Source organism: Sus scrofa, chromosome 12 (assembly GCF_000003025.6).
Source record: "Sus scrofa isolate TJ Tabasco breed Duroc chromosome 12, Sscrofa11.1, whole genome shotgun sequence".
NCBI classification, from domain to species: domain Eukaryota; kingdom Metazoa; phylum Chordata; class Mammalia; order Artiodactyla; family Suidae; genus Sus; species Sus scrofa.
The window spans coordinates 55,143,840-55,167,659 of NC_010454.4; the positions used below are offsets into that span (position 1 = coordinate 55,143,840).

Genomic DNA, 23,820 nt, shown 5'->3' on the forward strand with positions numbered 1-23,820 from the left:
TTTATTTTTTCAGTTTAATTTATACACTTAAAGTGGAACCTAACTGAACACATTAATTTTTATTTATTTATTTTAATGACTTTTATTTTTTCCATTATAGTTGGTTTACAGTGTTCTGTCATTTTTCTACTATACAGAAAATCGACCCAGTCTCTCTCTCTCTCTCACACACACACACACACACATGTATATATACACATTATTTTTCTCACATTATCCTCCATCATGCCCCACAACAAGTGACTAGATATAGTTCCCAGTGCTATACAGCAGGATCTCATTGCTTATCTACTCCAAATGCAATGGTTTGCATCTGTTAACCCCAGATTCCCAGTCCAACCCACTTCTCCTCCTCCTTGGTAACCACAAGTCTGTTCTCCAAGTCCATGAGTTTCTTTTCTGTGGAAAAACATGTTTAGTTTTGATTAGCCAAGAAGATCTTTGGTAAAACTTACTTTAGTTTCTTCCTCTAGCTGACGTTTCAGCTCCTCAATCTGCTGAGTAGATGCTTGTTTAGTCCTTGAAAGCTGAGAGACCAAAGCATCTTTCTCATCCAGTTGTCGTGAATATTCACCTAAGGATCAGAGGAGCGAAAGAATTGTTAACAGCATAAACAAATAAGCCTAATGTTTGTGTGTGTATATATATATATATATATAAAATATATGACAAATATATATTTTATTTAATTCTAAATAGTTACAGAACTGGCTAGAAGTAGAGATTTTTTAAAAAGCAGTATCTCTGTAGGAGTATAACAAGTAAACCAGTCTGCTGATTCTTTCTTTTTTTTTTCTTATCTGCTCAGCAAATTCTGGTAGGTTGTTTACCCCTCTTTAATACGGTAGTATTGCTGTTAATTCAAACTCCTGGAATTGCTTTAGTCTAGGACATAGTTGCAGGACTCAAAGCTTTACCAGCTTCTGTCTGCAGGCGCGCTCTTTGAGCCGTCAGGTCATTGATCAGCCGCTGCTGCTCTTCCTCCTTTGTCTTAAGTTCACTCATTTGATCTTCTAGAGTGCGGCACATCTTCTCCAGGTTTCCCTACGGGATGTGTGGCAGTGAAAGACAAGATACTGAATGCAGTAAAAAGATGTTAACACTTGATTCTTTTTTTTTTTTTTTTTTTTTGCTTTTTGTTTTTTGTTTTTGTCTCTTTAGGGCCACACCCGTGGCATATAGATGTTCCCAGGCTGGGGGTTGAATCGGAGCTGTAGCTGTCAGCCTACACCCCAGCCACAGCAATGAGGGATCCCAGCTGCACCTGCGGCCTACACTATAGCTCACAGGAATGCTGGATCCTTAACCCACTGAGCAAGGCCAGGGATCGAACCCACGTCCTCATGGATATTAGTTGGGTTCGTTAACCACTGAGCCACAGAGGGAACTCCAACACATGATTCTTAAAATATTTTTAAGAATATTGTGTGTGAGTAGGAACTTATGGCACCAACTCTATGGAACATGCTAGACGTCAAGCATGGTGGGTGCAAAATGTTCCTAAAATGGTCATTATTGGGGCTTATTCGTTTATCTCAGTGGTACTGGATACTGACACTTGCATAAGGTAGATTTTGAAATAATCTTAGTCATATCCAGCATTTAAAAAAATGGAATAGAATGGAATATATTATAATAGAAAACTTGAGATCAGTGCCTACAAACAGTGTTTAATGACAGAGTGATGGAGGTTCTTATAGGTTATTGATTACCCTCATTTAAGGATAGTAGTGTGTACCTTGGCTTTGGAAATGGTCTCTGCATTACTGCTAAGGTCATCGATCTCCATCTTCAGCTCGCTCTTCTCCTTCTCCAGCTTCTGCTTGACCCTCTGCAGGTTGTCGATCTGCTCCCCCAGCTCGGCCACGCTGTCTGCGTGCTTCTTCCTAAGAGCAGCTGCTGTGGCCTCGTGCTGCAGGGTGGCCTCCTCCAGGTCCCGGCGCATCTTCTGGAACTCGGCCTCGCGCTTCTTGTTCATCTCAATCTGGGCTGACGTCGCCCCTCCGGCTTCTTCCAGCCTCTCGCTGATCTCCTCCAGTTCCCGGGAGAGGTCGGAGCGCTGCTTCTCTGCTTTGGCCCTGGAGGCCCGCTCTGCCTCGATCTCCTCTTCAAGCTCCTCAATGCGGGCCTGGCAGAGATGCAGCACATTAACAGGAACTCATCTAAAGTTCAGGGCTTTGGGTACAGAAACAAATAGAGGTGTGATGACTCACCTGCAACTCTTTGATCTTCTTCTGTAGTTGAATTTCTACCGCCTGCTCATCGTCAATTTTGCTTAGCAGATTGCTGATTTCAAATTCTTTCCTTTAGACAGAAGAACAAGACATATTAGTACCCACATGAATTGAAGATGATGTTGCATAGAATTTTTTTTCTGGAGTTCCTACTTTTTAAGTTTCTCATCAAGCTGTTGTTTGTCATTTTCTATATCTATTATGGATTCTTGGGCCAATTTTAGGTCACCCTCCAGTTTCCTCTTAGCTCTTTCTAGATCCATTCGAAGTTTCTTTTCTTGCTCCAGAGACCCTTCAAGCTAATGAGAAAGTAAACCTTGTTAGGAATTAAAAGTATATTTTTAATAAATTTTCAGGTCATATTAAAAATACACTTACATCATCCACTTGCTGCTCTAGCTTGGCTTTAGCTTTGTTCAGGGTGTTGACTTTGTCCTCTTCTGCCTGCAGGTCATCCAGGGTCTGCTGGTGGGCCTCCTGGAGGGCCTTCTTCTCCTTGGTCAGCTTTGCAATGGTTTCGTCCAGGCCTGCCATCTCTTCCGTGAGGTTTTTCACCTGGAAAATTTAAGAAGGAATCTCCGCAGTAAAGCACCTTAGTTGGATGGCAGACTCTGCATGGTGTAGCAGAATCTGATTCATACCTTGTTCTCTGTGGCATGTTTCTCCTTTTCAACCTTGGCCAGTGTCAGCTCAAGGTCATCGATGTCTTTCTTCAGTTCTGAGCACTCATCCTCCAGTTTCCTCTTCTTGGCCGTCAGCTCGGCATTGATCTCTTCCTCATCCTCAGCTCTCTCAGTCACCTCCTTGATTTTGGCCTCCAGCTGGATTTTGTTTTTAATCAGTTGCTCACACCTTTCCTCTGCATCAGCCAAGGCGTCAGCTTCCTGTGGAAAGATTCATTGAGCTATTTAGAGAATTTGTTATTTAGTTGGGAACTTGTTCCTTGCACAAAATAGTAGTGTTTATTGAATGATAATGAATTTTTCAGTGTGAATATGAATTAAACTTAATTGAACATTATTACATTGTCTGGATAAATGTAGCTAATTAGATGTGGAACTGTAGATTTAGAAGCAAATTACTCTGAAAAATGACTGGATTAAAGCAGTTGACTGTTTTAAAAAGTATTGTATACAAGAGTGGAGGGACCCAAGGAAGCCTGGGTTCTTGCCCAAATTTGCCTCTGTATGTATGACCTTGGGCAGATTGCTTTGTTTTTCTTATTTTTTGTGATCTCATCCAATTAAAAGGGTTGGAATAAATGACTAAGAACATTTCAGCTATAATATTTGAAGCTTTCAACTTAATCAAATTGGTTAGTTTTGGTTTTGATCATTTCCTTTCTTGCCTCAAACAACTGTTAGATTGAATTAAAAAAGAAAAAAAGAACATAAATAATTTCATGCCTACGAGTACATTCCCGTGTACACTCAGACCTCCCTGATAGTCTGTCATAGTGCTCTAACTGTCCAAGATTTCCATTTCCATTTTAAGAATTACCTGTTAGTCACAAAATGAATTTTAGAATACCTACGAACTTATAATTTTGAGAAATTACTTATGTCAATAAAGTTTCTCTAAGTGACTAAAGAACTCATGAAAATTAGTTCAGCACTAATTATTTTGGCCCCAGGGAAGATCTTTAACTTCTCAATGTTTGTTTATATCTTAAGTTTTTAAAATGCATAAATGGATGATAACAGGGATTTCCCAGGGCTCCTTTGCTTTTATTTATTTATTTGGCCACATCTGCAGCATGTGAAAGTTCCTGGGCCAGGGACTGAACCCATGCCATTTCAGTGACCTGAGCACTGCAGTGATGATGCCAGATCCTTAATCCACTGCACCATAATGAAACACTTTTTTTTTCAGTCTTTGCTTTTATTATTATTATTATTATTATTGTCTTTTTGCCTTTTCTAGGGCAGCTCCCATGGCATATGGAAGTTTCCCAGGCTAGGGGTTGAATCGGAGCTGTAGCTGCCAGCCTATGCCAGGGCCACAGCAACGCGGGATCCACGCCGTGTCTGCAATCTACACCACAGCTCATGGCAACGCTGGATCCCTAACCCACTGAGCAAGGCCAGGGATCGAACCCACAACCTCATGGCTCCCAGTCAGATTCACTAACCACTGCGCCATGACGGGAACTCCTGCTTTTATTTTTAATGGTGATAAACAAGTGAATATTTACTTACTGAGTAATGAGAATACCTATGAAAAGAAGCTAAGATGAAGAGGCTGTGATACTGTGCTTTAAGGAAAATGTAACCATCATATAAGTGATTTTATCAGAAGGAAAAGTTGAAAAAGCTTCAGAATTTTAAGGAAGCGATCCTTTTTTTTTTTTTTTTGTCTTTTTTTTTTGTCTTTTTGTTGTTGTTGTTGTTGTTGCTGTTTCTTGGGCCACTCCTGCGGCATATGGAGGTTCCCAGGCTAGGGGTCGAATCGGAGCCGCAGCCACCGGCCTACGCCAGAGCCACAGCAACGCGGAATCCGAACCGCATCTGCAACCTACACCACAGCTCACGGCAACGCCGGATCGTTAACCCACTGAGCAAGGGCAGGGACCGAACCCGCAACCTCATGTTTCCTAGTCGGATTCGTTAACCACTGCGCCATGACGGGAACTCTGGAAGCTATCCTTTTTACAGGTTTCTTCATGACATTGTTGGGCTTGTTGAATCAAGGAGATAGGTTATATTTGGCCAGAGTGCTGGTTCCAAACCTACCCCACTCTGGTTATAACTCCTTCTTGAACCAATAAACAGAGACCTTAAGAACTTAGGCAGTGGAGTTCCCATTGTGGAGCAGTGGTTAACAAATCAGACTAGGAACCATGATGTTGCAGGTTTGATCCTTGGCCTTGTTCAGTGGGTTAGGGATCCGGCGTTGCCGTGAGCTGTGGTATAGGTTGCAGATGAGGCTCGGATCCCATGTTGCCGTGGCTGTGGTGTAGGCCGGTGGCCACAGCTCCGATTGGACACCTAACCTGGGAACCTTCATATGCTGCGGGAGCGGCCCTAGAAAAAGCAAAAAGACAAAACAAAACAAAAAAGAAGAACTTAGGCATTGAATCAAAGGAAGAATCTCTGCCTTCCACCCTACTGGTTCAGTTCAAGTAATGGCTGATGAATTTGTTGAGCTCGATCTTGGGGGCTGGGGAAAAGAGATACAGAGAGAAATAAGAATAACTGTCTTTCTTGAACTTATATATAGCCCCATACACTTGCATTCAGAAAACAGGGAGTTCGCTGGGGGTCTAGCCGTTGTTACTTGGCACTTTTACTGCTGTAGCCCTGGTCTGGAAACTAAGTTTCCACTCAAGCTGCTGTACACCATGGCAGTAAAAAAAATACGGCTGTGCTTTTAAGGCTGGGATGAAGCAGGCAAGGCAAATGAGTAAAATGACAGATTTGGGGACCTGCCTTTGAACTGCTTCTTTCATGGTTGTTAAATTTGTGATGTGGTTAGATACATTCTTCAATCTCCCATTTTTCCACTTGCAATTTGAAAGTAATGGGTACCTTATTTCCTCACAGGAATGTTGAAAGTTAAGTGAAATACTGGAAAAAGCAACTGGAAATTTTCTTTGTTGAGAAAGGGCCATTTGTGAATGCAAAGTCTGTGTGAATTCGAGAAAAACTTCTGTAACGTGGTGCATTCAGCACGCAGAGTACTCACAGACTGAACCTGGAGCTGCAGGTCGTTTTTCTCTTTCAACAGAGTCACCATCTTTTCCTCCAGTTCCTTCCTCTTTGCCTCTGACTTGGCGAGTTCCTCCTTGGTTTTCTGGAACTCCTCTTTCATGGTGGCCATCTCCTTCTCGGTCTCTGCGCTCTTCAGCAGAGGCTTGATCTTGAAGAAGAGTTTCATCCAGGGCCAGTGCTTGACGTTCATGAAGGCTCGGATGTTGTACTGGATGCAGAAAAGAGCTTCTCTGAAATGACAGAAAAGTATCAGTGTAGACTGTTCCACTCACTGGAGACAGTGTTGTTGTTACTATCTTTTTAATGTTATTATCTCCTTTTAATGACCTCTCCCAACATATAAATGATATCTCAAATTCTGTATATATATTTTTTGGCTTTTTAGGGGCACACCTGCAGCCTATGGCAGTTTCCAGGCTAGGGGTTTAATCGGAGCTGTAGCTGCTGGCCTATGCCACAGCCACTGCAATACCAGCTCTGAGCCGTGTCTGCGACCTACACCACAGCTCATGGCAATGCCAGGTCCTTAACCCACTGAGCGGGGGGGCAGGGGTCAAACCCACGTCCTCATGGATACCAGTCGGGTTTGTTACTGCTGAGCCACAGTGGGAACTCCAAATTCTGTATATTTATGCAGGCTTCACACACATGCCCTGACACTCAGAGTGGTCCTCAGTATGACCACTTTGTCAGTGTGTCCTGCTCATATTGAGCAGTTCTGTGTTTTCAAGCCCCTGTCACTCTACCCAAGCAACTGACTCTAGAGGAGGAGAGCTTTGTATAGATGAGCAGCAAGTACATTTTAAGATTATTTGAGAATTCACAGTATTAATGATTTGGGAATGGATGTGGCATAGTAAGCTGTTTGTGCTGCTTGGCTGTTGGCACACTGATGCAAACTGTGAAAGGGCATGGCTTGCTTTCTGAACTGCCCCACCCAAATTGAGCTTACAATTTATCATGTTTTCCTTGAAGCCTCTGCTCTTATTTTAATCATCCCTGAATTGTCTGTTCTATAAACTTCTTTTGTTAACATCTTCACATAATGTACTGGTTTTTCTCAAATCCTTTCAGATGCTACATTCTTACCTGCACAGTTAGATTGTTAATGTCTGCAGGGCATTTAGCCTGGATTGAGCTCCAAAATTTCTTTCATTTAAATAAAATTTTAAAACAGTAATAAAAGATACCCCTCTGCACATCGTGGCATTAGACTGACAAGGTTTGACTACCTTGTAACAATGTGTCTGTCTCTTCAAGCTTGTTAAAATGGAAATTCTATTTCTCCAGGTCCAATTTATAGGAACTTTAACTCTCAGAAGCAGGTAGCATGACATAAGCCATAATGCTGACACACGGAAAAGACTCGGGAACACTTAGAACAGAGAAGTAAATAAGTGTAGATGAGCAGAATGAATGCAAATGTGTGTGTGAGGACAGGGAACGCAGTGGTGCTGGGTGGATAGAATTGGATGATGTTAATTAGGGAAGGGGAAGTGGACGTTCTCAACTGGTAAATGGATAAATTAGGCCGAGAAGAAAGGGCTTGTGCAAACATGAGAGTGAGAGATAAGCACATTGCTCAGCAGCCTGGAAAGGGCTACGCAGTTGGGCATGATAGATGAGGTGGGAATAGGGAGGGCCTTGACAGACACACAGGCAACTTGGACTTGACATGAGAGACCGTGGGGAACCACACACTGAGATGTGGCGTGATGGAAATAGTGCTTACTGCAGATTATTCCTGCAGCTGGACGTGAGATGAATGAAAGGGAGAAACTGAGGGACGAGAGAAGCTTTGAGGGGAATCCAAGTGTGAGGGGTTAGGCAAAGGCTGATGTGTTGTAGGAGTGTGTTCTGAATGGGCAAAAAGTTCCTATTAACCTCAAAATGAAAGAGTTAATGAGCAGGAAGGCTGGTTTACAGTCCCTAAGGGACTTTACAGTCCTGATATTCTGCAGGATTGTTACCTCCTCTGCAACATCTTCTGATATTCTACCCTCATTAGGAATCCCCTGCAGACGGCTTGAGTTCTTGTTATAATCTGAGCCAACTTTTCATCTCTCATTTCTTCCAGAAGACCCAGAAGGCCAGCTTTGAAGAAAACCTGGAGAGAGGGAAAGCCACAGGTCATCCGCAGACTACAGGAGCTGCGGAAATGGCAGAAGCTAGTTGGATCAGGTGTAAGTAAATGATAGCTATACCTTTGTATGTCCAAATTTGTACTGGGTGTGGTCAATATCAATTGAGGCAAGAAGTTTCTCCGAAGCCTTCTTGCTGTCGATGAACTGTCCATCTGGAATAGCACTTGCATTTAAAACTTTGTATCTGTTTAGTTGAAGAAAGAAAGAATAATTAGAGAGGTATGGTCATACATGAAAATCAAACCACACCAAAAACAAATGTCGATAAAAATCTCAGAGAAAAAGCCAAAGTAGAAAATCCAACTGTCCTTTAGGCTCAGGTAGTAAAACAGTACTATTTTTTTCATGGTCTAATGCCAACTTCCTTCCTACTTTTAAGGAATGCCACTTTTTCTAACCTGTATTCTGCCCTGCCAGCACAAGAGTTAATAATATTTACTAAGCAGGATACGTGAAATACAGTGAACAGAGGACAAGAAGGAAGATGATTAAATCTTCAGAGCATTCAGTGCAACACGACAGAGAGACACTGGCCTTTGTTTAAAATCCCCGTATAGGATTCTGCTTGGGAAGCCCTTCCTGCAGATGCGGATGCCCTCCAGCACGCCGTTACACCTCAGCTGGTGCAGGACGAGTTCGTGCTCCATGGCCCCTGAAGAGATGTCAGAGTGCTCACCACTGGGCACTGGATTTCGCACTGGTGCCTGTTTGATTATTTCATGCTCTTAGATCTTACCAGGAGTTTTGGTTTCATTGGGAATGATACACCGTACAAAGTGAGGGTGAGTGCTCCTCAGATTGGTCATCAGTTTATTTAAATTCTCCTAGAAAACCATATAAAAAGGACTGATGAGAAGGGTCCATTTCAGATTCCTTTTTTCTTTCTTTTTCTTTTTTTGTAATTACATGGAATAAACCTAGGCACCTCTTTTAACTACCAGATATAAGTCTTTGAAGCTTCAGTTGCTCAGTATTTTAAAGGTCTCAAGCATTCTAGCCTGCCACATAATCCAGAGGCCAAAGTGCTGGGAGGAAATGCAGGTCTCCGTGGTATTCATTTATAACACCTAGGAACTGTCCTGTAAACAAACTGAATTCCCGAGCCTTGATGCACAGGAAGTATTGTCCTGGGAATCAGAAGACAAAAGACTATAGTCTTGCATTGCCACTAATGAGCTGCTTGACTCTATAAAATCCTTTTTGTCTCTCTGGGCCTCATCTGAAAATAGCTGAGATTACCTCTGAGGTTTCTTTCATCTCTCTCTGTTAGTTGTTTTCACAGTAGCAGTTTACAGTGGTAACCTAGGTTAGCAAACGGTCCTGATGTTTGCCGTTCCATTCTTGAGTTTATTATTCCCTGGGACCTGTAATTTGTTTTTTTCTCTTTCCTTTTGTTTCTGTTTTTGTTTTTGAAGAGTCTAAAATCATGACACTATATGACCTTGTGTGGGTGGATCGTAGGATCCACAGTTTGAAGCATATGGGGGGAGTTATTCCAGTGATAAGAGTTACTGGTTATGACAAACAATGGTGCTTTATTCAACCATAGAAAACTGGCATATAGATATTTCCTAATATTTCTTAGGTATATTCTTTGAGAAGGCAGGGTTGCTTTTTTTTTCATATCTCAGTAGCCATCAGGAAATTAAAAAAAATGAATAGTATGAGTTTCTACTCTTCAAAATATGTACAAAAATAAGTTGATGAAACAAGAGTATATTTGGTGAGATAATGCAAATTGGTAGTGAGAAAGAAAAAAATAGAGCAGTTGTCTTGTTTAGGTCAAGAAATGTTGCATCTGCATACAAGTCCTGACAAAGCACCCATTAGACCAGCCATTTCTTACCTTCCCCTTTAGAAGAGCCAGTTTTTAAGTCATCTCAGAGAAGCATATTATTTGTAGCAACATTAGTATACTGTTATCTTATTCTCAAGAGATATTTTCTAGTTTAATCATCCATCTAAAAATCACTAGGTTTGCTTTTAAGTGATTTTCAGCTATTAAAAAAAATTAAATCCCCCTCAGAGGGCAAAAATGTGTTTTGGTGGAAGGATGTCTTAAAGAGTATATCTCAGGTTTGTTCTCCAAGAGGGGCTTTGGAACACTCTCAAAGGACTGTGGTAGTGAAATAAAGATACAGCTTTCCACAGGGATAGTTCCGAAGTGCAGCTGTGCTTCCTTAAACATTAGCCTTATTATAGAATAGGAAAGCTTCTAAGGTCATTTTGGAATTCCTGAATATGTTAGATGAGCATAATAGGAATTGGGTAAAGCATTCCACCCTACAAGAGAGGTACTGCTTTGGCTCTATCCTGAGAAGAGTGACTGTTTGAAATAGTTCCATTCCCTCCTAATTTATCTAAGTCTATAATTATGATAATTCATAAATACTGAATATATTTTTTTAAGTTAAATTTGTACTTTACCCTGAAAAGGGCTGACACAGTCTGGAAAGATGAACCCTTCTTCTTAGCACCTTTCTTTGTGCCGCTGTCTAAGATAAAAAGAAAACCCATCAATTAGAGTCCCGGAGGCTAACATGGTATGTGAACATTCTGTGGGAATGGGTTTACTTTAGATAAGGGGCACGGAAAGTACCGGCTTCAGCACTAGCGTATGTAGAAAAGAGACTGGCCAGAGTCTTCATTGCAGACTTCTGGTACAGCCCCACCACTGTGTCATTCAGGGGGTCTTTGTTCTTGTCCAGCCAGCCAGCAATGTTGTAGTCCACGGTGCCTGCGTAGTGGATCAGGGAGAAGTGGGCCTCGGCCCTGCCCTTGAGCACCTTGGGCTTCTGGAAGTTGGCAGACTTGCCCAGGTGCTGGTCGTAGAGCTTGTTCTTGAAGGAGGTGTCTGTGGCCTTGGGGAACATGCACTCCTCCTCCAGGATGGAGAAGATGCCCAGTGGCTAAATTCAGAAAAGTAGACGTTGGTGTCAGTCTATCTTGTCTCAAAAGATAGAGTCAGTGGTTCTTATTTGATTGAATTGAATTATGAGCACTCCTGATTAAATACATTTAGAAAGTAAACCAGGGTCATAGCTGAAAGAAGTCCTTTTGTTTCCACTAGCATGACTTTTCCACCATTCTTTCTCTCATTGAATCCATAGTATTATTTTCAATTCAAAGAATAACTGGATAAAAACTCCAAATGTCAGCACAACGTGTGGAGGCAATTTATTTATTTATGTTCTGTATTTATCACATTTTTCCCTATTTGGTGAATTAATCTATTGTCAAACTTTTATTTTTCTGTGAAGAATACTTAGTGACTTAGAATGATGTTTACTTTATATGTAATAATTTAATAGTATAAATAACTCAAACCTTAAAGATATTTTGTGCATTTAATCTCCTTAAAGATAGATTATGAAGAAACATAAGCAATTTGACTTCTTAATTCCAAACAGATTACTTTTCATCTAAGCCCTAGCTGTGTTACCTGTGCATTAATTGTTATTTAGAAAATAGAGTTATTCCTATTGCTGACATCTTGGATCATAAAGGATATAGATTTAGGATATAGAAAAACTAACGAAGTAGTTTTTCTAGTGAAACAGACTATATCAATAGAGATGCTGCTTTAATATTAGATCTAAGTCAGTGTTAGAAGAACAAAACTGGTCTGGAGTTCCCGTCGTGGTGCAGTGGTTAACGAATCCGACTAGGAACCATGAGGTTGCGGGTTCGGTCCCTGCCCTTGCTCAGTGGGTTAACGATCCGGCGTTGCCGTGAGCTGTGGTGTAGGTTGCAGACACGGCTCGGATCCCGCGTTGCTGTGGCTCTGGCGTAGGCCAGTGGCTGCGGCTCCGATTCGACCCCTAGCCTGGGAACCTCCATATGCCGCGGGAGCGGCCCAAAGAAATAGCAAAAAGACAAAAAAAAAAAAAGAACAAAACTGGTCAAAATGAAACTAATGAGTTCCTATTGAGGCTCAGCAGTAATGAACCAACTAGTATCCATGAGGAAACGGGTTCAATCCCAGGTCCCACCCAGTGGGTTAAGGATCTGGTGTTGTCGTGAGCTGTGGTGTAAGTCAAAGATGTGGCTTGGATCCCATGTTGCTATAGCTGTGGTGTAGGCTGGCAGCTATAGCTCTGATTCAACCCCTAGCCTGGGAACTTCCATATGCCACAGGCACAACCCTAAAAAGAAAAAAGACACTAAACTCTTATATAAAAGTTGAAAAGAGTCGTTTCTAAATAGTTCTTCTCTAATTTGTTCTGATACCAGTCTATTTAAGATTATAGCAGTACTTTTCTATAGTTGCTTAAGACACTTGTGAAAGTTACCCTTACAGCTTAGGTTTTCTTTTGAGATCAAACAGACCTTCTCGATGAGCTCGATGCAGGCGGCCAGGTCCATCCCGAAGTCGATGAACGTCCACTCAATGCCTTCCTTCTTGTACTCCTCCTGCTCCAGCACGAACATGTGGTGGTTGAAAAACTGTTGCAGTTTCTCGTTGGTGAAGTTGATGCACAGCTGCTCCAGGCTGTTGAACTGCACAAAACCAAATTGTGAACATTAGATGGATTTTTATAGCAGTAGAATTTATTGCTGAAAAATCTTTTATTGGGAATTCCCATTGTGGCTGAACTCGGCTAGTGTCTGTGAGGATGTAGGTTTGATCCCTGGCCTTGCTTAGTGGGTTAAGGATCCGGCATTGCTGCAAGCTGTGATGTAGGTTGCAGATGTGGCTCAGATACTGCATTGCTATGGCTGTGGCGTAGGCTGGCAGTTGCAGCTCAGATTTGTCCCCTAGCCTGGGAACTTCCATATGCTGTGGCTGTGGCCTTAAAAAAAAGAAAGAAAGAAAGAAAAATCTTTTATTGAAAATAATGTGGACTGTAGCGATGAAATGAAATTTAAACTGATTATTTCTTCAGAAATCCCAGGAGAAAAATGATCATTTTGACATGAACCTTTTGTATGATTTCTGGGCATTATTTAAAGACACAGGTATTAACCACGCAGCAAGAGTTCTGATAAAATCTACCTCCTTCCACTTCTGAGATTGCATAGGCAATAAAGTTCATTAAATAATATGCATTAAAACTACAGCAGAAATACAGCGCAATGATTAACGGTTCAGATTTAAGGGTGAAAGTAATTTACCGCAAAACTTCACTTCTTTTACCACCCCCACCCTCTAATTCAAGATAAAGTTCACATTTTCACTTTTGGCTGTCACATTATTAAGGAAAACTTAAGACCTTTAATGAAATTAATAGGCTAATTTCTCTCCTATTCATATCAAACACTTGGTAAATCCTTCCTGTCAGGTCAGTGAAATTAGGGATCAGATGTGGTATAGCAGTGGAAGATCTGACAGAGTCTTGATAATAATTGACATCCTCGTTTTAGAGATGATGAACCTGATGCCCCAGAGAGGAAGTGGTGTGTGTCAGATGAACCTGGAAGAGGAGAAACTATGAACCGTCACTATGCTTCTACTTCAGGCCCCTTCTCCTCCGTAGGCGGTGCCTTGTATATGGATCAGATGCTACAGATCCGGGTTCCTGTTCTAGCTTTGCTTCATATCACTGGAGGATCTTTAGCAAGTGTTTTGATTTTCTTGCATGTTTCTCCACATGGAATTAGGAGTCATGTTAGTTACTCCTTCATGGGTTGATGTGAAGATAAAATGAGGTAACATTTTGAAGTGCTTAGTAGAATGCCAGAAATACAGACCTCTCAATAAATGTTAGCTGTTTTTTATTACTACCACTGTAATCCAGTTACGTCCTAGGTGTTTTGTTCTGGGTGCAGTACTGGAGAAAGCAGTGTAGACACAACAAAGGTAAATGAATGATAATTCCCAGTATATCAGAGCCGAAATTGACTTTTCTCCCACTTTTGATTAATGTGATGACAACTCACATCAAAGATCTCAAAGCCCGCGATGTCCAAGACCCCGATGAAGTACTGCCTGGGCTGCTTGGTGTCCAGCTGCTGGTTGATGCGAGTGACCATCCACAGGAACATCTTCTCATAGACGGCTTTGGCCAGAGCACCCACCGCATTGTACACCTTTAGACATGGTAATGACTGTTAGAGTTTTTAATGGCATGTTCTGAAGGCCTGGGGTGTGAGATTCATAGAGTTATGCACTTGCCTGCTGGACAGTCTGGCCTTTGGTGACAAACTCATTGCCAACCTTGACCCTAGGGTAGCAGAGGGCTTTGAGCAGGTCAGCAGAGTTCAGACTCTGGAGGTAGGCAGCCTTGTCAGCAACTGCAGAGACACAGTTTGAGAAATGTTTAATGGTGATATCCTCTTTAATGTAATCTTTCCATTTTCTTCCAATCCACTTTCTTATTTAAATAACAATCTTTAAATAATTCTATAGAAGATCAGGTGAGGCCCTCTGCATTAGAGCATGTCCTTGCTAATAAGTGGTCATTCGGCCTTTGGTGATGTATTGCAAGCAATTCCTAAACAAGAAGCATATGTCCAGAGTTTGTGGAAATACTTTATGTAAGGCAAAAACTGGGGTTCCTGCTCTTAAGACACAGTAGGTGTAGTTGGAAGAAGATAAATATACTTTCAGTTTTGTGCCTCCCGGTTTAACCTCACCAAGTCAGTTTCTTTGTCAGAAAATGTGGGGATTAAATTTCACTGCATGATCCCCACAGAGTCCCCTTCTAAACTTCTCTCAGTGACTGTGGTGTAAATGCCACATCAGGCACAAAGGTTACTGCTGAAAAGTTTACAGTGGGGAGAGAGAATGTCAAGTTGAGGTGCTCAGGAAAGGTTCCATGTTCTTTCCATGTGTAGAGTGTATGATTTTTCTTTCTTACTTTTTGATCTTACTGGCTGCCTAGATTGTCTGCAGGTTTACATATAAACAACATACACGTGTGCACAGCAGTCTAGACACATCCGTCACCCACAGCTCTGTGTTTGGGAGGATTTTGTATCCCCCACCTCCACCCCACAAGGTTTACCTGGCTGGTGCTGAGCAGACTGGCCTTCCAAGTTATCCTATATACCTTCTTACTGTTGCAAGAGCACGTTCCAACTCATTCTCTCTAATTGATCTGATCCCAGGTTATGCTTTTTGGATTTATCCTTACAAATGGCTATTAGGGTTCATTTAAACTTATTTAGGCTGCTTAGAAATGATGGAGATGTGGAAATTTGAGGAGGGTAAGGAAAGCATGTGATGTGTATATGCCGTTCAGAAGTCCTGCTACAAAGGAGATATGAGTTTACAATACGTGTTTTTTTCTTGTCACATTCTCTAATTTAAACCCAGGTGGAGGTTCATTTGGTACCTTCTGTGCCATCTGGCTCCGCTTGCTCCTCACGTTGCTTTTGCTTGAATTTCATGTTCCCATAATGCATTACTGCCCCTGTGAGCTTGTAGATGGATACTTTCTCCTCAGGAGTAAAGCCCAGGATATCAATGGCACTCTGTCAGGAGAGACGAGAGGACAAAGGTTAGGGCAGAAGAGACTAGCATATTTTGGAGAATTTATACTATGTTCTCAGATAACCACACTTACAGTGGGTTGCTCTTGTTATTCCCATACATAATGGGTTTCTAAATAAGTAAGTGTATGTGACTTACATCAGTGGCCATCAGCTCCTCTTGGTCATCAATGCTGGGGACAGTGATCTCGCCTTGACTGACGAAAGCGTAGTCATATGGGTTGGTGGTGATCAGGAGCATTTCTGGGTACACAGAATTCAGGGTATGTGTTTTACATAAGAAGTTGTTAACAAAAGTATCAGCTTTCATCTATGAATTTAAGTTCATTCTTACCAATCAGATCTGGCTTCTTATTGGAAGTGATCTGATAAAAAATATGGTAGCTTCTTTCTGCCTTCAACTGGAAAGTAACTCTAGACTTTTCTAGAAGATCTGGAAAGAGAAAGAAACAGGTATTGAATTAGGAAAAATACCAACGCTGCCAAGATAGTAAATGAACCGCAGTGGCTTTGGCTAAAATTGGGGGTATTGCATTAGGCTTCATTAAGATTTTAATGTGATGATCCATCCTCTTGGTACTCTGTGTAAGCACCCCAAATACATATGGCAATTACCTAAGGTTCTCACCGCTTAAGAGCAGAGAGTGAACTACACCTGCTGTAGTAAAAATAAACTTTTCATATGGATGACCTGTGACCTCTGTATTATAATTGATCCTTACTATCCCCTCCTTTCTTGGATCCCCTTAGATTCTTCGGTGAGGGACTACCTTGGAAATACCTACCAAAGCTTAGATCAAGAGCAAATCACAGAAATGCATTGTAAGCCTTCAGGAAACTCCTAGATAGTCCTACTCCTTGTCCTGGAAAAACTGTCAGAGATGCTTCTGAGGCAGGAATTCCAGAATGTGCTACTGAACCATCAGTCTGAGATCAAGGTAAAGAAAGCACACAGCAGTTGTGTGTAAGCTGGCATTAGCTCTCAGGCAACACTGGCAGCAGTCTCAGTGCTCACCAGGTGTCACAGAGCATCGCTTCAGATGAGCTCACTTGTCTCTCTGTTTGACTTTCAACGGTCCTGTTACTCACATGTTTCGATATCAGCAGAAGCCAGCTTCCCAGTGGTACCGAAGTGGATCCTGATGAATTTACCCTTGCACGTGAGAAACAGTGATGTCAGAAACCAAACTGGAAGCGCACGAGGGAGAAGAGACTGAGATGATAACTCAGACAGGCTTCTCTGGCACTCGAGGGCCGAGAAGACCCTTCCGTGTGCAGGAGACTTACAAAGCGAGAGGAGTTGTCGTTCCTCACGGTCTTGGCGTTGCCAAAGGCCTCGAGCAGGGGGTTGGCACTGATGATCTGATCTTCCAGAGTCCCCTGCCGAGAAGGGCGAGAGCAGTGCTCACCTGTGGGGCTCCAGGAGTTTCTCCCCGGAGAGCCCAGGCCGAGCTGGGCTCCTGATCCTGGCAACCCGACCCACCTGCATTTTGCCAGAAGTAGGTTCCTCCTTCTTCTTCTCCCCAGTGACAGCGATTGTGGCAAAGTACTGGATGACACGCTTCGTGTTCACAGTCTTTCCTGCCCCGGATTCTCCGCTGTCACACAGAAACAGAAGAGATCAGAACTAGAGCTCATGATGTCAACATCTAAGACAGTCATCATGAGCCAGAGAAGAAGAAAAAAATCACGTACGTGATTAGGATGGACTGATTCTCACGGTCTGTGAAAGAAAGAGCAAGACCATTAGTTTTTTAAAATATTCAATATGGAGTCACCATCGTGGCTCATTGGTTGACGAATCCAACTAGGAACCATGAGGTTGCGGGTTCAATCCCTGGCCTTGCTCAGTGGGTTAAGGATCCGGTGTTGCTGTGAGCTGTGGTGTGGGTCGCAGACATGGCTTGGATCCCTCATTGCTGTGGCTATGGTGTAGGCCGGTGGCTACAGCTCCGATTGGACCCCTAGCCTGGGAACCTCCATATGCCGCAGGAGCAGCCCTAGAAAAGTCAAAAAGACAAAAATAAAAAATAAAATAAAATATTCAATATGAAGATTATTTACTCTGTTCAGATTAAACACAGTTTATTCCTTTTTAAACATTTGGCAGATGTCGCCCGTGATTTTGGTTTTGTGTGTAGCTCCCAGACAGTACTTGCTTCTTGGAGTAAAATTTGTGAAAATGAGAGGCAGAGAATCATTGATTTCTTTTTGTGTTTTATTTTATTATTATTGTTTAATTGAAGCATATTTGATCTTTTTGTATTTTATTAATTTAAAAACTGCTGTTATGCATAATTTCAAATATTTACAAAGTAGAGACAATAATATAAAGAATTCCCACACCCATCATATACTTTCAAGTTAATATTATTTGGCCAGTTTTATATAATCTATACTCCCATCCCAAGTTCACTGGGTTATTTTATTTTATTTTGGTTTTTAGGGCTGCACCACAGCATATGGAAGTTCCCAGGCCAGGGGCTAAATCAGAGCTGTAGCTGCCAGCCTACACCACAGCCATAGCAACGCAGGATCAGAGCCGCATCTGCAACCTGTATCGCAACTCATGGCAACGCTGGATCCTTAACCCACTAAGCAAGGCCAGGGATTGAACCCACATCCTCATGGATCCTATTCAGGTTTGTTAACCGCTGACCCATGAAGGGAACTCCCTCACTGGGTTATTTTAAAGAAAATTCCAGGCATCATGTAATTTCTTCTGTAACTATTTCGGTAGGAGTCATAGAATTTGGAAGTTTCACTTAACAGATGAAACTGAGACCCGAGAGGAATGTGACTTTTCTAATAATTCCATAGCTTAATCAAGATATTTGGTTCTTTTAACTTCGATTTTATATATTTCTCTGCTACTCAACCTCCTTCCAGGTGTTTATTAATTTGACTGCTGGTAATACTAAAAAAAAGAAGGGATGTGGAATTGTAAACGTTGGTGTTCATTTACTTTTATTTTATACACATTTCTAAGTAATAAAAACAAAAATTGTCACTACTTATATGACTTATATGTTGGATTTATACTGATTTTCTGAATTGTATAAATCTTTAATTCTAAACTGACAGACTAGATTTTAGAGAATTCTCATCTAAAAATCTATTCAGAGAAATAGATACTAATTTGGTTACTGTTTAGATGTGGATATAGACTTTAGAAAACTTTAAAGCTCTTTTCAGGGAAGTAGATAGAGGTTTTGGAACATAATCAGATTGATTTCTTTTTCCAATAGAATTCATGAAAGATCCTGTCACATCTAGTGGGAACATAGATAAGAAAGCAATATTCTATGCTCTAACTGAATGAAGAGCCACAGTTTTGCATGGTTTTATACAGAAATCCTGTTTGGAGACATAAGTAATCTTGAATTTGGAGCACCTCCAAAACTTGGAGGGGTGGGGGCCTCAGTAGGGGTAGTGGTGTACACAGCAGTGTAAACGCAACTGCTGAGTATTGAAGCCTCTGAAATGACCGCGTTCCCAAGTGGCTCAATGGGTGAAGGATCCGCCTTGTCAGTGCTGTGGTTCCAGTTCGATCCCTGGCCTGGCAACTTCCACATGGCACAGGTGTGGCACAGCAAACAAATACGCTGTGGAAGGAGCCTGCATTTGGATAATTTCTGGAAGGCAGTAAAAAGCAGTTTATTGGCATGAAATCCTTGTAGAACTGCTGGCCAATTTTTAATGGAATATTCCTATTTTATCCCTTTCTCTTCTCTCTTCTCCTTTAAGATAATTTTAAAACAGTGCAAGAAAAACAAATTTTAGAAAAAGAACAAAATCCTTTCAAGTTTCTAAAATCTCGTGGAAGAACAGGAAACTCAGGAATTTAGAGTATCTCCGAAGGCAGTACAATTGGTATGTGCTGATAAAAGGTTTTAATGCTGTATTTGGGCCTGCAGTTTGTATCAAAGCTATTTGTGCCTTGATAAGATAGGAATAACAGACTTTGATATAATTTTTAAAAAATGTTTTCAAGATGGATTTTTATTTTCTTCCATTCTATTGGGAAAATGCTTCAAAATCTTTGGAAGGAAAGTCATAGCTCTGTCTTTACTCATGTTCTACCCCAAAGGCTGGCAATATTGGTTGTGTCTGTTAAAGATAAAGACAAGAATTTACAAGGTTTTCCAGCTATGGCTGGTAACTGTTTTCCTTGATTGCTGTGGATATGCATATTTTAAAAAATCTATTTTATTTTTTTCCTGTCCAAATCAGAAAATAAAATATATAGGAAAAACAAGTACGTTTATAGAGGTCTACTAAGTGTTTTAACTAGGCTTCTGGTTACTAGCTGGGTCGGCGTGGGCAGGTCAGTGAACTAATTCAGTGAGCTTCACTTACTCATCTATAAAAAGGCTGTGGGGAAGAATACGTGACATTAACAGCTCTGAAATTTTTTTGAAAACAGTGTGAAGCCCCATGTGGCTGCAATATATTATTGTAATCAAAGCCCAAAGTCTGTTTGTTTGTTAAAGATTCTGTTTCCACATTTCTGTAAATAGATGGATCAATCACTCACCAGTCAGCATGAACTGATAGGCATTGTCGGAGATGGAGAAGATGTGGGGCGGGGCCTCCTGGCGCTTTTTGCCTCTGTAGGCCGTCACCACCTCGGGGTTGTACACCGGCAGCCACTTGTAGGGATTGACGGTGACACAGAAGAGGCCCGAGTAGGTCTGAGAAAATCAGAATATTCAATGTGAGGGATTTGTTTGAGAGACAGATGAAATAAAGAGCTGCTGAAGGGCGCTCACGTAGATCATCCAGGCTGCGTAACGCTCTTTGAGGTTGTACAGCACGCCCGGCTCGTGCAGGTGGGTCATCATGGCCATGTCCTCGATCTTGTCGTATTTGGGAGGGTTCATGGGGAAGACTTGGTCTTCTCTGACAGTTAGCGTCTGACAAGTAAAGCAAGAGACCAGTTTGTATTAATGCTGAAGCTGGGGTTTATGTTTATCTGTTTGGGTTATAGAACTACAATTGTGGACATTTTCCATTATATTATTCAATGTCCTTTAAATAGAGGCATGGATATATATTCATTTTAGAAGTTGATGGTAAGAAAATCTGTTTCCTGTGATAAGCTAGAATACATACTACTTTTTAAACTTTTTTCCTCCCCCGTTTCCATGTTACAGATTTATGTATCAGTTATAGCCTTTTACTTTAATAGGTTTAATTTGTTATTTTCTCTTGCCATTCCTTACAAGAAACTTTGCTTTGGGGGTAAGGAAAGCTGGAAGTTAATACATTATTTTCTTTTGATAGGAGAAGCTAGTTTTTATTTCTCCCAAGTTTGGGGATTTAGACTGCGAAGTGAGGAGTTGAAGAGAAATGTTGGAAGCTGATGCTAGTGGGTTAAAGTCCCTTGGATAGTTGGGAAAAGGAGAAATGGGGATACTGCTAAAAATTTCTTTCACCTTCCAAATGTGATGTCTATTAATGGACCAAAAGGATGTTTGTATTGACAATAGGCTTAGAGATTCTGAGCAAGGAAGGCTTCAACTTGAAGTGAGGAGATAGAGAAATTAAACAAATATTCTTTCCTTTTGTTTTTACTTACTGCTCCACGTTCTGTCTTTACAGTTACTTTCCCCCCTTCCTTGCTTTGTATGATGCTCTTCACATAGGATTCCTTGGGCTCCGTGACAAAAACTGATGTTTTAGCATCAAAGGGCTTGTTTTGGGCTTCAATCCGCTCCTTTTCCGATTTTCGAAGGTAAGGAGCAGCTTCGCCAAAAATAGCCATCTCAGCATCTGAGCTTGCACTCATGGCTGCGATTTATCAGAGAGAATTCTGCCTTGGGGGAAAAAGGGAGGAAAGAAGAAATAGAAACCAGAAGTTATTCATGTGAGCTAGAATTTGAAATGAAAGCACTGTTAAGGCGAATTTGAAATGAAAGCACTGATGTCGTCTGCCTGAGCTGTAACTGTTCTTCCAAGCTGTTGTTGACCAGCGTTCTAATACAGTAACACTAGCACAGGGTTGGTTTGGAATGAGATTGCAATTTGAGGCTCCATTTTTAAGACTTTGAAAATTTCCTTCCCAGCTGGCATATCTTCTTCATCAGGGTGGGGCACCTACAACTGAGTGAGAATGGAATCTCTGTGTGTTTTAATCTCCAGACTGTAACAACATCTATAGCTAAGACTGTTGTTGATGGATTGTTTTATAGCAACTGTCATTCTTTAATCCCCACTTTTCCTTCTGCATAATGTTTGCACCTGCCATTTGCTAAGACAGTCATACAGTCAGGAGGGAAAGTTTGTCTTGTGTAGATGAAGGTTGAGCTTTTCAAAGCTATCAAAAATGCCTTTGCCTTTTAGATGGCCATTTTTTCTCTCATAAGCCAAATAATTATTTTTAACAACTACCTTATATTAACATTTGGTGTTATATCTCTTGGTGAATAGTTGAAAGACCCTCATAATAAATTATTACTCTGGGGGGTTTTTTTGGCTTGTTACCAAGACTTAGCATTGCCTTAATTCCAAAATCTCTTTTAACGTTCCCCTTTTGGCACAAGAGATTTCAGCTGTCATTTAACAGAGCTAACTGCAGAGAAATGAGAGCTACAGGGTGAAGGTTCTTCCTCCCACATAAATTCCACAGGCTTCTTTTGTTTCCATCCAGAAAAAGAAAAGAGACAGAAATGTAAGGGTTTATTACATGCATGTGAGCCATTGTCCTGTGTGAATAGGTATGTTTTTCTCTGTTGGCATGTTAGATTGGTTGGGTCTGTCCTTTGCTCTCAGGCAATGAGTTACTTGGGCAAGGGACAGGATCTCTTCTATATTAGGTATGATATTTAGCGGATGTAATACTTGTGATTTTAAATGAACATAACTAATCTTTCTAAAAACAATAATGAATCATAAAAAAGTAGATAAAATGCTCTGGTTTTAACAAGGTGTTTGTTTTTATTTACATCTTTTTTAGGGCTGCACCTGTGGCATATGGAAGTTCCCAGGCTAGGGATATAATCAGAGCTGGAGTTGCTGGCCTACACCACAGCCACAGCAACACCAGATCTGAGCCTCATCTGTGACCTACACCAAGGCTCACAGCAACGCCAGATCCTTAGCCCATTGAGCGAGGCCAGGGATCGAACCTGCATCTTCGTGGATACTAGTTGGGCTCGTTACTGCTAAGCCACAATGGGAACTCCCTTAATTTAATACACTTTTAGATTAAGAATTTTTCCAGTTGTTTAAGAAATATTGGTAAAACATATAAATATTCAACGCTTGTCAGTAGAGGGAGGTTGGCCTGGAATAGCCTATTGCCCCTGGACAGTTCTAAGTGCAGCTGAAAACTCACTGTCAAAGTTCATTCTTTTGTAAATGGTCCTTTATCTTGGAACTCAGATGATGGTGGTCTCTGAGAATAAGACATTTTTAAAAACTGATTTCCCAGCATTTATAAGCAGTCATTTGGAAGCACAGTCTCCTTACATAAGTAAAAACAAAACCATGGAAATGGTGTACAAAGAAGAGCCATTCTCAGCTTCATTAGACTAAATCCCCTGTCATCAATAAATGAATAAAGCCGAGTCTCACCTCTGGATGCCAGATGAAAATGCAGGTTCGGAAGTGCCTAACACTGTAAACCAACAAGTTTCTTATTAGTTAAGCGCTGAAATTCCAGTATGATAGTTACAGGATTAAGATTTCCCTTGTCTGTGGAATTCCCATTGTGGTTCATCAAGTTGAGAACCTGACATTGTCTCTGTGAGGATGTGAGTTCGATCCCTGGTCTCGCTCAGTGGGTTAAGGATCTGGAGTTGCTGCAAGGTGCGGCATAGGTCGCTGATGCCCGCTTGGATCCGTCGTTGCCGTGGCTGTGCCATAGACCTGCAGAGGCAGCTCCCATTCGACCCCTAGCCTGAGAACCTCCATATCTCACAGTTGCAGCCATATAAAAAAAAAAAAATTTTTTTTTTCCTTCTCTAAAGCTTGGCTCTGTGGAAATAAAAGTCAAAGTTGAGAGGAACAGTTTCACTCTCTGGGATGGGCCATGGGGTAAGCTGTCTCTCCCCCCTTGGTGTCCTTCCAGCTCCATGGTCCCCGTCACTTACCTCTGGGCTCTTGGTTGAGATAAAGCAGGAGGGCTCGTCCTGCTTATATAGGAACTAATGTGCTGATGCCGCGGCTGTTTCCTCTTTGTTGGGGCAAGACATTTGGCAGCCCGAACCCTCAGAATAATGTGTACTGACATTTGGCATGTTTGGATATAATTAGAAGGATTCATATCATTTTGAGTATGTGGACCAATCTCCT

General features: G+C 41.4%; 1 protein-coding gene across 3 annotated transcripts in view; it reads right to left on the bottom strand.

Annotated features, from left to right (window-relative positions):
- LOC110255887 (myosin-8) overlaps window positions 1-23,144 on the bottom strand; it is a 31,333-nt gene extending 8,189 nt beyond the window's left edge. The window contains exons 1-28 of one of the 3 annotated variants that reach the window (XM_021066269.1): window positions 23,101-23,144; window positions 21,104-21,341; window positions 20,295-20,438; window positions 20,060-20,216; window positions 17,218-17,245; window positions 17,006-17,120; window positions 16,810-16,902; window positions 16,612-16,675; window positions 15,857-15,955; window positions 15,662-15,765; window positions 15,366-15,504; window positions 14,204-14,322; window positions 13,969-14,118; window positions 12,418-12,588; window positions 10,688-10,997; window positions 10,516-10,583; window positions 8,825-8,912; window positions 8,623-8,740; window positions 8,149-8,272; window positions 7,915-8,051; window positions 5,919-6,174; window positions 2,876-3,118; window positions 2,613-2,789; window positions 2,388-2,533; window positions 2,214-2,304; window positions 1,739-2,128; window positions 918-1,044; window positions 456-574 (exon numbers count right to left, since the gene is read on the bottom strand). In XM_021066269.1, coding sequence (XP_020921928.1) covers window positions 456-574; window positions 918-1,044; window positions 1,739-2,128; window positions 2,214-2,304; window positions 2,388-2,533; window positions 2,613-2,789; window positions 2,876-3,118; window positions 5,919-6,174; window positions 7,915-8,051; window positions 8,149-8,272; window positions 8,623-8,740; window positions 8,825-8,912; window positions 10,516-10,583; window positions 10,688-10,997; window positions 12,418-12,588; window positions 13,969-14,118; window positions 14,204-14,322; window positions 15,366-15,504; window positions 15,662-15,765; window positions 15,857-15,955; window positions 16,612-16,675; window positions 16,810-16,902; window positions 17,006-17,120; window positions 17,218-17,245; window positions 20,060-20,216; window positions 20,295-20,438; window positions 21,104-21,313 — 3,987 coding nt within the window. In that variant the 5' untranslated portion in view covers window positions 21,314-21,341; window positions 23,101-23,144. Of the gene's footprint in view, window positions 1-455; window positions 575-917; window positions 1,045-1,738; window positions 2,129-2,213; window positions 2,305-2,387; window positions 2,534-2,612; window positions 2,790-2,875; window positions 3,119-5,918; window positions 6,175-7,914; window positions 8,052-8,148; window positions 8,273-8,622; window positions 8,741-8,824; window positions 8,913-10,515; window positions 10,584-10,687; window positions 10,998-12,417; window positions 12,589-13,968; window positions 14,119-14,203; window positions 14,323-15,365; window positions 15,505-15,661; window positions 15,766-15,856; window positions 15,956-16,611; window positions 16,676-16,809; window positions 16,903-17,005; window positions 17,121-17,217; window positions 17,246-20,059; window positions 20,217-20,294; window positions 20,439-21,103; window positions 21,342-23,100 lie in introns of those variants that run through there. The other 2 variants (XM_021066270.1, XM_021066271.1) reach the window with 2 other exon arrangements.